Source organism: Mastacembelus armatus, chromosome 11 (genome assembly GCF_900324485.2).
Source record: "Mastacembelus armatus chromosome 11, fMasArm1.2, whole genome shotgun sequence".
Lineage (NCBI taxonomy): Eukaryota > Metazoa > Chordata > Actinopteri > Synbranchiformes > Mastacembelidae > Mastacembelus > Mastacembelus armatus.
Window position 1 is genome coordinate 13,336,886 of NC_046643.1, and position 15,294 is coordinate 13,352,179.

The 15,294-nt window shown below is 36.7% G+C and overlaps 1 protein-coding gene and 1 long non-coding RNA gene across 2 annotated transcripts in view; both read right to left on the reverse strand.

Moving 5' to 3' along the window:
• Window positions 1–5,605, reverse strand: part of LOC113126588 (uncharacterized) — a 107,734-nt gene extending 102,129 nt beyond the window's left edge. The window contains exon 1 of the long non-coding RNA XR_003295321.1: window positions 5,504–5,605. This is a non-coding gene — a long non-coding RNA (uncharacterized LOC113126588). The remainder of the gene's footprint in view (window positions 1–5,503) is intronic.
• Window positions 5,606–10,594: 4,989 nt separating this feature from the next.
• The window catches only part of LOC113126194 (CUB and sushi domain-containing protein 3-like), a 274,111-nt gene continuing 269,411 nt past the window's right edge, over window positions 10,595–15,294 (reverse strand). The window contains exons 68-72 of the mRNA XM_026300093.1: window positions 15,008–15,166; window positions 13,139–13,275; window positions 12,350–12,437; window positions 11,559–11,694; window positions 10,595–10,993 (exon numbers count right to left, since the gene is read on the reverse strand). Of these exons, the coding sequence (XP_026155878.1) occupies window positions 10,834–10,993; window positions 11,559–11,694; window positions 12,350–12,437; window positions 13,139–13,275; window positions 15,008–15,166 (680 nt within the window). The 3' untranslated portion in view covers window positions 10,595–10,833. The remainder of the gene's footprint in view (window positions 10,994–11,558; window positions 11,695–12,349; window positions 12,438–13,138; window positions 13,276–15,007; window positions 15,167–15,294) is intronic.

Below are 15,294 nucleotides of genomic sequence, written 5' to 3' on the forward strand. Positions count from 1 at the left end.
TGGCTAAGCATGTCATGCTGATCACTTACTCACAGCAGCCAGTGTAGATTGACAACTTTTCCGCAGTTGATGAGAAGTAGCAATTTGATTAAGTATCAAAGCTTAATACAAGTTTCTCAGATCCTTGAATAAGACCAGGATTATACCACAAGATCCTCTAAGCCAGATAATTTACATTTAGTCATAACACTTCGAGGTCCTGTACACGTTTGACTAAATACACCATCAAACCTCTTCAGCAGCCTACTGTTTACAGAATTCTGACTTGACCAATGATGCTACGATCAAAACATGGGTGGGTGTCTAGTACAAATCCCTCTTTAGGCAGGGACACTGATTTTTAAATACTGCCATATGCAAATTGTTGCATTAAATTAGCATTTTTTAAATATTTCAAGCCCTCAGATTCACTGGATTCTGAGAGCATGCTGATTTATGCACTTATATCAATCATAAATGTTAATATATTTAAGAGTAACTCAGGAATCTGTATAAATTTAATATTGCCAAGAATGAAATTATTACCATATGGGAAAAATGTTTTTGTATATCTGCTTTTGTACTATCCTCAGCTGCAGAGCCACATTTTCACTCTTCTCACTGTCGTACACCCATCTGTGCGGTCAGCTTCAACTGGAACACATTAACACAGCTTACTGCTTATTATGAAGCCACACAAGTCCAATTGAAAGTGTTCAGAACTTGTTTTAGGACTGAAAAGCACTCTTTTTTCACTCTGCTGCACAATTTTTTTTTTACTATCCCACTGCTGCAACCTTACCTGAGCAGTGAACATGATGTGGTATAGAAAGAAAACGAAACAAAAGAAAGATAAATACATAAAATATCTAGTATTAGCTGTGTAGACATGGATTATTAAAACTAGATGAAATGCACAAAGTCCCTGGTTTCTGTACAAGTTATACATTTTCTTATTTGTTTGCAATCATTCTAGGCAATAACCACATGTAAAACACCATACAAACATTTTATCTGGGTCTCTATTTCAGCACACACACATCTCTATCACAATATGAATAAATGAATAACCAACATATATACTACATCTCTACTGTACATCAAACACAGCCAAGATTATATGTGACAAGGCTGGCAATTAACAATTTCTCTCACTCTGAATTCAAACCATAAAAAAAGATGATCAAGGCTGGTTGATATCCACAGACTATGCATAATTTATATGGCTGGTACAAAATACCGTTCTGTTGCAGTTCTGTTCATTCACTCGACTAATTCATTGAAATAAAGCGTCCCAGAGGGGTATCCATGTAATCAAGCCTAATCCTAGATTGATTTGAGAGCAGTCAAAGACAGAAAGCTGGAGAAATCTGGGAAAGCTCTCTGTCTCAGGACGAAGACTGCGGGAAGCTCGGTGATAGGAAGAAACAGTTTAGAAGCTCCAGTTACAAACAACAGGATAAAACAGCTCTGCAAAAAAAAAAAAAAAATGGTTTACAAAGGAATGAAAAGTAACGAAACTACAGAGCCATGAAATGTTAAGTTTTAAAGCTTTAAGGTTGCTATATATTGAGTTCAGTGTCTCCTTTCTTGACAATGGGGGAAAAAAACAAATTACCTAATTTTCCTAAAAATTTTCAGGGTATTTGCTGCTTGTGTGAACTTTATGCTGTTCATGTCTGTGCTAATTTGATAGGGGTAGGGGTGTGTGTGTGTGTGTTGGCATGTACATATTTATTTATTCTGCTATTAAACATGCTGTGCATGGTCTCTGGGTGAAAGAAACCACAAAGAAGAAAGCTGAGATTCCTCCATATTGCTTTGAGAAAAGAGCAATAGAGAAAAGAGCAGACAAAGACGGCACAGTGTCTTTCAGCGATTACAGAAAAAAGATGACAGACCATGCAAGCTGTGCAAGAAGACAAACATTCTTTTGTGTCATTTTGGTTTTTTTTAGATTTGACTGTTTCATATATTAGATATATACTCTGCATTTTCAGGCCAGACAGACTATTAAATGGATGAGAAGGTGAAGGTGCAAGAATCTCAAGTGATGCACACTAGAATGTGAATCAACTATTTCTTTTACTTCTCTTGTTGAAAAACTAGAAAAGAGCACTTGCCACTTTTAGCAGGTTATAGTATTTTTTTTTCTTTAAGAAAAACAACTATGCTAAACTGTAAATCATTCACCTCATTTAAATCTGCAATGTCAACCTGATCCCAAACCACCTTCTCGCTCTATTAGTGTAGCGGCAGGGAGAAATTACGGTTTCTGTCTTTGTTGCAATTACCCTCTCGACACGCTCCGTTCTACACTCACATGGTTACACGAGGGCTTTATACACGAAAGGACTTCTCGAGGAGCTTCACTGCATAATTATCCTTTCCCACGGACCCTGCAGCCTCGGCTTGTCCCAGTTTGACTAACACACAGTGTGCTGAATGTTCTTCTTTGTCCCCTCTGTGTCATGACCAGAGAAAGGGCACCACTGAGAAGGATTGAATGAAGGTGATACTGAACTCAAAGACAAAAATAAACAGCTCGACTGCATATTTTCTCTGTGCATATTCTATTTCAATCGTTCACATTTTCAAAATGATTCTTGCATTTTCATTTAAATAACTTGACTGGTTCAGGCAGTGCATTTTCTACTTTAGTGTTCCCTCATTTCCCATAATGAGAGCTGAGGAAGAGATAAATGGTGCATCAAATGAGCTTTTGCATGTAAAACACATGCTCTAAAATTCAATAACACTACCTGCGCTTTCCACTCAGGTACAAGAAACTGGTAACTCAGGTATCAAAACCCATCAAGCCCATACAACTGACAACACATAACCAAAAAAAGAAAAATCCAATGCAAAGGCAAACGTCACACCACAGCATGCTACACTGAAGCATCCATTGTTTTAAACACATAAGTATTTCTATCTAAAGATGAAAACAGCCACATGATTTACTAATACAGGAATGTATGAGTACATTATCCATCTGTACTTTGATTTAAAAAAGCTTTAACTCATACATAATAAAATTAAGTAAACTAATGATGGCCCTTTTCTCTAACACATTTCAGTAATTCACATTTTCTTGACAAATTACTAAAAAAAACAAAAAAAAAAAACAAGTACCTTACCACTTGCAATTTATAGTTTTCCCGTCTTCTACACTGCTTAGCCTAGGTCTAAATTAGACTTGTTTGTTGTCATATGTGGACATGCCGAGTAAAAAATAGATTTGCACTAATTTTGTACATAAAATCACACACAAACACCAAACTTTTGTTTACTGAACAACAATCTTTGTCATATCTTATGTACTGTAGCACAGCAGTTTCACAAGTGTAGAAAGAGGTTCACAGGTCTGCTGGCGCCATCTACAGATCTGCCATGGTCAATACAAACTCAAAGAGGGTAACAGTTAACTCCTTTGTAGCACAACCTAAGAAAATGAAACGAAGCTGCAAACATCAAACACTGCACATACCAACTATATATATATATATATATATATATATATATGTATATAAGAAAAGGCATTTTAATGTATTTAATGTTATGCACTTCTTGATAATGTCATTTGGCAAAAAGAGCTATTTTTCATATGGTATTAAATTTAATGTCAATTACACAATTGTAAAGAATGCAAAATGCAAGTGTTAATTTACAAGTAATTTATAGCCACTTGGAGAATTTCCACACTTTAACTACGAAAATTTAATATTTTGGTTTCTAACGTTAATCAGTGTCATCTGTCAACATTGGTTCCAAAATTTTTCCACTAGAGAAGTAAAATGCTTTGAAATCATATAAAACTTGCAATTGGGCAAAACAGTGCAATTGCAAAATGCACTACATAAATCTATTGATAACATAAATATACATAAATCTGATATTGAATGAATATAATTCTGAACAACACAAAAAACACAACCTTTCATTCACTTTATAATATTTCCTAACAATTGTATAATGTCCTCCATCTTACAAACAAAATGATAATACTAGGTTTTAGCATTTTAGATTCAGTTCTTAAGGAAAACAGTCCTCACTTAAAGTTAATGAAGACAACTGCTGGTAAAATGATCAAAATAACTAAAAAAAAAAAAAATCATTGTTTTCTCTTTGGCACATTTTTTAAAGTCTTGAGATAAGCCCGTAAAAGTATTTGCATGAAAGACCTTTTAAAAACATTTTTAGTATCTAACGAACATTGTTCTGCAAAGATCTATTTCCTTCAGTGTCATCTGGCAAAACAAAGATAAGAGGCCATTTTGAGCTATAATCTCATGGGTTTAGTTAAGTGACGTGATGACATCACTCAGAAGACCCCTGAAGACCAATGAAGTTGGAGGAAAGTTTAAAATTTTCTCATCAGTTTAAGTTAATTTCATCTTTTCCAAGTGTGGTAGCGTGTGTCACAGATTTGGGTGTCATTCGGTCAAACTTCAATAAAGTGCTCATTTTACAATGTTATCTAAGATCCATTAAATGCTGACAACAACGCTGTCAACCATGCTGACAACAGACTGCCTGAATTGCTTAAATAAGTTACAAAGGTAAGCTGGCTCCATCTAGTGGCCACACAATGCAACTCACACAAAAGGCAAAATGAAATGGCAAATGGTGTTTCTTTATAACAGCAACTGTTTTACAGTACCAGCCTTTCAAAATACACAACATTTAGACACACACACACACACACACACACACACACACACACACACACATATTAAATTGTGACATAAATGTAAATTCTGAAAGTGGACATTTTCTGTTCTAGTACTGATGGCTGGAGACTAGAAGGAAAGAAGCACTAAAAATAAATGATCTACTAGACAACATGCTTTCAAATTAAACAGTGACACATAATACACTCCATACAGCTTTACAATCTCTCTACAGGTCTAAACACTATTCTTCAAACACAGAGTTTTAACATTAAACATGGTCAACTTCAACATAACAACATGATGCTTTCTTGTTTGCCTTATCAATGCGAATTTTGCCCTTTGTCACGGGCAACTGTTGAATCAGGCAAAAAATTAATTTGTTCTATGAAAAGAACCCACCCCCTAAACACAGTTAAAACTAAAACACATTTGAAATTGATTCAAATCTGTAAAATATGTGCAACACATAACTGTGTATGTGAATAGAAGAGATAGATGTAGGTAGTCACCTTGCATTCAACCCTGTTTTCTCAGTTACATTCCTCTTAACTTCTGTTAACTTTGCTCCACTTCTCTATGTCTGAAGGGCAAGTGTAAAGTATTTCAGCCAAGAAGACTGATATGGTAATCAGCCTAACTATAATGGAAAGTGGATTTAATGATAAAATAATAAATGATGCCTCATAATAAAAATGCTTCACTTCAAAAACAGAAAAAGAGCATGTATCATACAAATTTAATTTGATAAACAGACCTTGAACTCTATTGATTATAACAGTCTCCAGTTTTAGTCTGTGCTAAGACACACCTTCAGCCAGCAGCAGAAAACATGTCAAAACAAGACTCACCCCGTTGACGACAAGACCACCGGAGAAAGAGGACAATCCGCTTTAGAGTGGTTGATAACTTCATTGTTAGCTAACTAACGTTAGCAGCCTTCCACTTGTTCCCGTCGAACCTCAACTGATTTTGGCGGCCTTGCGTGCGTCACCTTACGTGACTGTCGACGGTATGACGTAATTACCTTGGAAACCAACCTGACAACCGGTCACTTTGTATATCTCAGTAATCAGACTCATTGGGTATTTTTTTTTCTGTCTGTATTGAATCTCCAGCCGAATGAAACCAGTCGTGTGAACGTGACCTAGTTAGTTTGATGAGCAGCATTAATGTATTTTGTAAAGAAACACTAATGCTGTAACAACCACAGGTCACATGTTTTATAACACAACATTATATAACACATATTTACTATGTTTCTGTCCTGTAATTCTCCTTCATGCTACTTTTCAAATGGCTATATGTTTTATGATAAAGGGGATACATTAGGTACAGCTGTTATATATATATATATATAATATACATATACATATAAACACACATGCTTTTTCTCATTTTCCCTGATTGCTCTGCCTTCTCCACCTAAATGGTCAGAACTTATCGCTCAATGCATAAGTTGACCTGATGTGATCGATTTCTATAACCAGCTTCAGATAAAACATTCTTTCTATAATATATAGCAAAGTGAATACTATTAAGTCTATTAAGATAGTTTTGCACATTGGAAAACACAGACATGAACTTTACAACTACAAAGAATTTCAAGGCTTTTAACATATGTTCTATATGGTAATTCTGCATTTTGCTTTCCTGTTACTGTACCTGCTTCTGAAGCAAAAAGTGAGATCTGTAGACACAGGTGCAGCAGCAAAAGTAATGCAGTGTTCCCAATGATAAGGGTTTCCACTGTAAATTAATGGCTGATGTGTAAGCAGTTCATATCAAGGAGAAATAGCCACACTGTATTTGTATATATATATACATATTTCTATACCCTAGTATTTCTCCGACTTTGTTTTTACATTCAAAGCAACTTCTGAATTTCTCATTAAATGCCAGTGATGCACATTTTTCTACTGTTATACAAATTAAATCACTTCAAATGGACACAACATGCAATTTAAAGTCATTTTAAAAAAGTACAGGAAGACATCTTTTTTTTTACAAAAGCAATTAGCCTTTTTTAATTTTACATTGCATTGAAAATTTACATAATAGATTCATACATTTTACAAACAATTTCATCATAAAAATATATTTCTGTACAAAACACTTTTTTATTCTATATTTCATCTTTTTTTTTTTTTTCAAATGGTGAATATTTCCAATGTCCCCAGGCAGGAACGGCTTTTAGTCTTTCAAATCACATAGGTCTTATTGCGGTCAGTCAGTAGGAAAAGCTTGTGGCAAAATAGACTGAAGCTTAGAAAAAAATTACTTCTGATGGAGGGGAGCGCTGGAACTGATGTGTGTTTTATGTATCTCTGTGCGTATATGTGTTTGACAGAGTGTGTCTGTAGGTGACGCAGGGGGAGGGTCCCATGGTTTTTGGTAGGCACTGTGTCAGATCAATACTGAAAAAAAAAAAACACAACAGCAACACCAACAACAACAGCAGCAGCAACAATCAATACAAATGGCAATAAAAACAATTTCACCATAATGATGCAGGCCGCAGCTACCTTTGCTTTTCAATCAGTAATAACATAAAAAGGAGTTTTCTGTCAGCTGGGTGGAGAAGGTGCCTGTGGTCACAACAGCAGGGGTTCTAAAAATAAAGCAGATGTTTGCACACCTTGGTTCTCAGACTCCTTAAAACCAACTGGTATCCATCATGTATGTGACTCAAACTCACTGAGTCTCACTCTTTAAAATAGAGCCTTCAAAACAAAAGTCTTTCTCTTAATGGGCACCAAAGCTGAAACATTGTGACTCATGACCCATGTAGAGACCAGTTAATAATGGTATATGGTACACTTTCAGGCCCATTCCTTATAATAAGAAACTACTGTATGAATGTTATTCATGTTTTTACACAAAAATCAAATATTTCTTAGCAGTGGTTCATTGATGGTACAGGAAACCATCAGAAAGGCCAAACAACATGTTTAACAGCCTCCAGTGGCTGACAGGAGCTACATACAGTAAAGGTTGCCAGGTGTATAAAATGATTAGAATAAGTGGCAGACCACATTTAAAAAACAGCTACTAACCAAGGAGCATCGAGCTGAGATTACAAGGCTGTAAAATAACAAAACAAAAGCAAGGGAAAATATTGAATCTCAATGGCCTCAGTTATGAATTTACTCAATTGTCAGCTTGAAATCTTAAGCTGGTTAGTTTATCTTAAAGCTTTAGTGTTTCTGAAATAAATGACACTCAAGGCCTTTCAAACTTTTAGAAATGCAATGTACACATGCAAAAAAAAAAAAAAAAATGTGGTTCATTAAAATCTCTCCATTTTTGCTCTGCACACTAAAGTGCAATGCTTCAGAAGTGCCAAAAGTAGTACAAATTTCTTCAACCTAAAATTAAAGTCTTGCAAATAGTGTGCCAATTTGTAAATGATCTGGAGTATTGTACAAGGGCACATTATCTTAAAAGAAGAACCCCAAAAATGTATTGATGTAGTCCCATGATCTCAGACATGTGATGTATTGATTTGCAAAAGCAAATATGTCATTAATACATGGAGAAACAAAGTGATAAACAACCTGGGGGTGAATTTGTGATAGGCTTTTAAATTTACAAATTCTTGAGGTTTTACAAACATGGTTAAAAAACATGTTTTTCAATTAAATGAAATCCTAGTTTCAGGAACAGTTCACAATCAAACCCACTGATAGCAGCCACTCTTACCAAATTAAATTAACCTTTGTACTTTTGACCCCTCAGTGTAATCATAAACTGCCATGTGAGTGTACAACACAAATTTTCACCGTGGGTCAAAAATGTTTGTACGTGTGTCATCATTCACTACATCTTGGACATTTCATCAGTAATTATCCCCATTATCCACAGTACTATTTTGTACTTTTAGTACAACTGTGTGTTTTGTTCTACCAGGGCCTTGAGAGAAAACAACTTTCAGAGCTAATTCATAGTTTGACCATGTGTAATCAAACAGGTGAATTCCATTAACAGGTTCTGTGTGGCCATGAAAATGCCAATGAGTTTATTGACTGTGCTGTGGAAGTCAACATTCATAGGAATGTCACATTATACAAGAAATTAAAAGAAACCAAGTCTGTGTTACAAAGGAACCAAAATACTGTTTGTGACTTCTGTGAACAGCACATAGTTGTAATATCTTTGATTCTGATAGTTATTTTTTCCTAAAAACTCTCTGCTATAATCTGTCTTTCCCTTTCAGCCCCTCCCCTGTGGTAAATATATAGCACAAAAATATAGGTGGTGAATGCTCCCGAATATATATGCAATAGATTTACAGATCAGAAGATTCTGCAGCAATAACAAAGAAAGAAGATAAGCACTCCCAGAGTGCAAAATTACAGTGGAACGGTGTCCACAATTGTAGGGCTACAACCCTGTTTGTCTTTTTTTTAACCTGTCTATCAACTTATGTTTGTCTGTGTCTCCTGTCTATCAGCCTTGTCTCTGTCCGTCTATAAGCCTGTTAATCTGTGTTAAAAACTGTCTGTGTGTGGAGACACAGGACAGAGAAGCCTTTAGACCCTGCCTGTCTATCTCATTGTGTGTTCAGCTGTTCATCTTAATACCTCCTGTCTGCACTCTGTGTTTTGTTGATGTGTGTGTACCTGTCATCTTTTCTGTCACTCATCCTGTCAGTGTCTCTCTAACCTTTCCATCCGTCCCTCTGTTGGACCATCTCTCAGTGGATAGACAGGTAGCATTCTTGCAAAAATGTGCTTTAGTGCCAGAGCTTTCTCTGTTTCTTAAAGTCTTTATCTTTGTTAGTCCATCAGAGTCCTCTGTATTCAGCATCTTTCTCATCGGAGTCCATTTAAATTCACAGGATGAGAAACATCTTTCCACAAGGCCATATTTTGCCTGATCCGATTCACTATGTAGAGGAAGTGCCGCTCTCTCAGTAGTTGATTTCAGGTTAGACACTCTCTAATTGGCTGTGTTAGGATTTTAAGATCTCATCTTTATTCCTGATGACTCCCTTGCTCTACTTCCAGTTCAGTTAGGGGTCGTCTCCATCTCCTTGGCATCCTCTCTTATCCACTAGATGGGAAGGAGCAGTTTATCCATTAGATGAGTCAATCTCTTCTCATCTGTTTTATTAGTGTTTAGTTTTGCTTGTTTTAATCCCAGTTCAGTTAGGATTATAGCTCCATCTTCATGGCTGCCCTTATCCTTTGCTGAGGAGTTTTTCAAAGCAACTTTTGCTACTGTCGGCTAAAATTAGCCATCTTAGTTTCCATTTTAATAGAAAAAGACAAGGGACCGGTAAAACCAGTCTCAGGTTGTCATGGAGATAGGTGGTTGTCCTGTGTGATTGCTGCAGTGTTGTATTCCGTGGTTGATTTAGAAATAGGCCTTTCTCAGTCTGGTGTGTCTGCTGGTGACAGTGTCTTTTACTGTCAGTTTTGAACCCAAATATATAGAAATAGTTTTCTTTGCTTCACAGTGCCTTTTGTGACATCCTCTTTTATATCACATGTCCACATCTGTGGCCATTTTGATTCGCTTTCCTCACAGTTAAGCATTTGTTCAGTATCGTTGTGGAGGCAATGTGTTACAAATGAAAGCAACCAATTTTTGTAGTGCAGATCATCTCTATGATCTATAACCAGGGCCAGAGCACTGATAATGTGCTCTCTCTTTCTCCAGGCAAGGACACAGTGTTGAAAGTGGGTCCTTCACTCCACAGCTCTGTGTGAAATACAAAGTTTTGCAGAGGGTTATGGTAACATGCCATAATGTTCAACTAGCAGATCAGCACTACTGGTATTAGAGAGTGAGCAGGGTTAAATAAGAGGTCAAAGTATAATGGCTGTGCCTGGCTTAGAATCAAAGCCTATATATTTTTCTAAGTTCTTTCACCTCATCTTGCTGTGAGTTTACATTGGCTGAGTTGCGCTGGTCAACGGTAGCAAACATTCCTATTTCTTAACATTTCATTTGTGAAAACAAAATGCTGCAATTGCAATGAACCACTGCTTGGTTTTGGTTTCAAGTGGGCAGTTTTCCCTCTGTTCGGGGAGATAAGGTTTCTGAACTTGAACTGAAGTTGCTGACGATGTTGAGGTTTGAGTCAAAGCAGCCCGCTTTCCCCTCCGCAGCCCCATACCAAATGTGGTCCCATTAGATATCTGAGTCATTGAGTTCAAGTGAGGATAATCAATCCTCAGACCATGGTGCAGACAGTATTTAAATTCGGATCGAATCGAACAGCCTTTCCCTCCACAGCCTTGGCATTGGTGTTGTACATTGGGTTCTCAAAGGCTGCCTGGCCATTGTTGTTTTCATGGACTGAACAGCCTGTGTATTGTGTTTTTGGTGTGGTTCTGTCAAAGAAAAAAACAGCAATACAAACATGAATACACCATTAGAGAACACTGCTGTCATTTTCTTTTAATATTACCACAACTGAGTAGCCAGCGGACAATAGTGAATGCAGTCTTGGGACTGGAAGCATATTAAACAAGCTTTAAGTAGGATTAGAAGGACTACTGTTATACAGCCTAATAAGATTCCAATCAGCCCATCCAAAACTAATTCCATCAACAAGCTTTATTTTAACATATTAACAGCAGAACAGAAGTTATTTGCATCTGTTAACAATGTGAACACCAGTCAATTGTTCTTGAACCATATCTCTGAAAAATCCAATTTACCACTTCTTAAACAGAAGTGTTTTGCAGCAGTTTACAACAAACAATCTCTTAATTGTCTCTTAGCACCTCAACAACCAAACCACTGAGGCAGGTACTGTTTTCATGAATCAGGCAGTTTCTTAAAATGTTAACAATGCATTTTGACTTTTTGTATGACAGAACATTAATGAAGTAACTGATAAAATTGAACAGAAATGGACTTAAATGGAAGTCATGCTGAGTTTGTAGCACATACCTTTGTTTGTAGAGATAGAAGCCAAACCCAGTGAAGATCAGAGCAAAGAAAGGCACCAGGATAGCGACAGCCACAGAACTGCTGTTGGTACCGAGCTGGGGTGGTGGCGAGTTTTGACTCTCTGACATATTCAGACCTATGACATATAACAAAATGCATTCCCATTGTAAACGTTAGATGACATGATAAATTGACTAAGAGCATTTGATATAATTAGCAAATCCTCAACTTTAACTCTTATCTGAGAAAGAAATCAGTATTGTCCTTGTTATTATTATTTATAGCAGAACTGCTGGTAACTGGCAAGGGATTGGGATGTCTTGCCAGGGCAGTTCACCTTGTCTAATATTGGTATTAGAGGATCATAACTACTTTTTCCTCTTGGAATTTGCAGGTGTCATGTGACTGGTAATGGAGACAGAAAGAGATATCTCACTGCGTCCCTACAATGTTTATTTTTTCAAATTGGTTGTCCATGTATTTACCAACTTTGGCATCACAGCAGATCAGTTACTGACAGCTTTTTGACTGACACAGTAGTCATCTTTGAATAGAGGCTGACAGACCCTTTCCAGATAATTTCAGGTCTGAAGAGCAGCTTTTGCTCTGGCAAAAACTTGTATCCACTGCTGGGTGGCCTCAGTGTGCACAATAAAGTCACTGCTGTCACCAAAAACAGACTTCCTGATCACTTTTTCCATCAGTGGGCTTTTTTCAGTAGTACTTTTTCTGATTTATTACAAGAAACAAAATACTTTTTATTGCTGTTACTGAACCTAAGAGAGTATTACCCAGTCGTTGCAGTCCAAACTGTCCGTAGTCTTTACCCTGAATGAAACCCTGGAAAACGTAACTAGAACCATCAGGCTCTGCTGATACCTGAAGAGGACAAGAAGGGTCATCAAAGAAATAACAGACGGTTTGATTCAAGAAGGAGACAAGGAAGAAATCAAAGGAGAAATACAGTAAAAGGATCGGGACAAAGGTTGGTTACATTTTGTGTTTGTTTTAGCACAGCAATATATCCAAATTCAGGACATATTTCTGGTTTTTGATTAATTCATTGTTAAGATGTATGACTGACAAATACCACTAGATTTACACAAGTTGTCACACTTGAGTTCCAGATAAGCATCAACATGGCCTGTAGTGTATGTTTATACTGTTATATAATAAATTACAAGCAGTTCTTCAAACCTACTCTACAAGTAGTGAATAATTACCACAGTATCTAGAATAAGGTCACCTGTGAGCAGATGGCCACAGTATTTAAATAGTTTAGTATTTGATGATATTTTGTGATGATTAATCAACAAACAGGTGGTCTAATGAAATATTAACTTGACATAAACTCTATGCTGGGTAGTGAAATGTCTAACATACAGCATCTATCTCTGACTGACCTGGATTTGTCTATTTATATTCACAGCACTGTAAATAAAACACCTCTTCAAACAGTATAGTACACTAGAAATGTGCGTCTTGTGCTATAAGAAGAATTTCTTATTTTGTTCTACCACTTCTAAATTAATCTTAATTATTGAAATTGATTTCTTTGTACTGTATCCACTGAAACTTACAAATCCATCCATGGTCCAGGAGTCATCTATGATTTTGGCTGGTGAGACGGCTGAGTCCTTCAGCTGAGTTCCCTGATTCACATAGTTCACCTGGTACATCAGCAGTAACAGCCTGGCCTCAGAAGCCTTATACACTCCTAGAGATGACAACAAACACCTGATTTACAATATAACAGAGAGATATATGCACCAGACTATAATGGTGTGCATGTTATGGATCATTTGGTCTTCTCAGCATGCTTTCTTGTTCCTCTGGTGCAACAAAATGCATCATGGGCAATTGGAAATCACAAAGAAAGAGATTTTATTAGGACAAAAAAGGAGAAGACGCGCTAAATGCAGCTGTAAAATTAAAAAAAAAACAACAACAACAAGAGTAAAATTTTGAGAAAGATACATTTTGTCAGCATGTTTAGATAAAACATAATCAGGTATGGAGTCATGAAATTGCTCTAAGATGTACTGTAACCTCCAAGAATATCACAACACATTGTTTGTCTGGGCATGTATGGGCTAACAAGTAAGATATATTGTGTCAATAACACTGTTTTAGAGGTGCTTGGAAGCCCATGGTCTTTTTGCTAAGCTAGGTTGATTGCCTTTTTACTCCTAATTCAAACCTAATGCACTGACCTAAGATTGATAACACTGTCTCCTTTCAGTCGTAGTAAAAATCCAAACCACTCAACTACTCTTTAAAATGCAGTGCTTAAGTAAGGAAATCTTAAGAGAAATCTTAGGAAGAAAACATGCGACTGGGCAGTGGCCTTATGGTGCCTGTGTGAGTGCAGCTTTAGATGTTATTGATCTAGAGCTGCTCTTTAAGCCAGGAGATGGATGTTAAAAGCCTGATAGCAGCATGATTTTGTGACATGGTATTTGTGCTCTCTGCTCCTCCAGATACCAATCCTAGCCTCAACAGGATTTGTGTTTTAATAGGGTCTTAGCCCCCTGCTGACACTGTTGTAGGACTCTGGGAGGTCGGGATGAGAATAACTATGTGTATATGGGAGTACAGTAACAACATTCATAAGAAGCCGGCAGTAGTGAAACCCATTCAGCATCAGGGTGCAGCACAAATAATTTCAAATGTTCTCAGTAAAAGTGTAGCTATTGTAGCGGGAGCTCCATATTAAAGATAATGACTGCATGTACAAGACTATAAAACAACTTATTAATACCAAAGTGTTCACCCTGGCCTGTTGTCTGTCTTAATAAACATGGATCCACATAGTAAAGAATCGCCCTAACAACTAAGACTGTGAGGCTTCATGAAGATGGGAGAAGGTAAGAGGTAGCAGTTGTTAGCAGGTCTAGAAAGAGTAATACTATCAATAAAATCAAAGGCGAAAAGCTCGTCCTTGAAAAGTCTGCACACATAAGTCACTATTTACACAGCCTTACTGTACAATGAACAGGTGCTGTAAGTGTTTCTGACTTGGCATAAAGATTATCTGTGGAAACTGATGTTTCACTAACCGATTAGACACTTTTAAGGACATTGCATGAAGTCGGCTTCTACAGACACTGTCCGACAAAAAAAGTGCATGCTGCAGCCTGATGTATATTGGCAGCCCAGTCCTTGATCAGATAAACTAAAATAAACTTGTTTGGTAGAGCAACAACAGCCCTTGTTGTTGCAGTGGTTTTCTAAGTATGTTCCTTTCATCCTTCTTTAGTTTAATTAGTCAAACTTTCCTGTTTTTGTAAGTTAACCAGCTTTATTACTCAAAAACTTTGACAAAAAATACATTTTTAAAATTAATGAATTAAATTAAACTGTGTTAAATTGGCACAATTTGTAACATTTCAATGAAACCATGTGTACAGTGCTGTTTGTTGGGGACAATTAACCATAACGTGACATGCCTGATAGGAGCAGTTCCATGTTTCCGTTGCTAAGGGTAACGTTGACTCTCCCTGTTGTGGAGTTGAAGCTGGTGATGCTCAGTGTCATCGGTTGCTTCCTTCCACGATAATTATAGGAACCTTTCCATATGTAGTTAGGAGCAAATACATCATCTGGAACTACAGGACACAACAGAATAAAAAAAGAACAAAACGGGAACAAAATTAAATATAATATATCAGAACAGAAAAGTTTAAGAGTAGACTCAAACATAACAGACAGATCATAATATAACATCAATGAATAG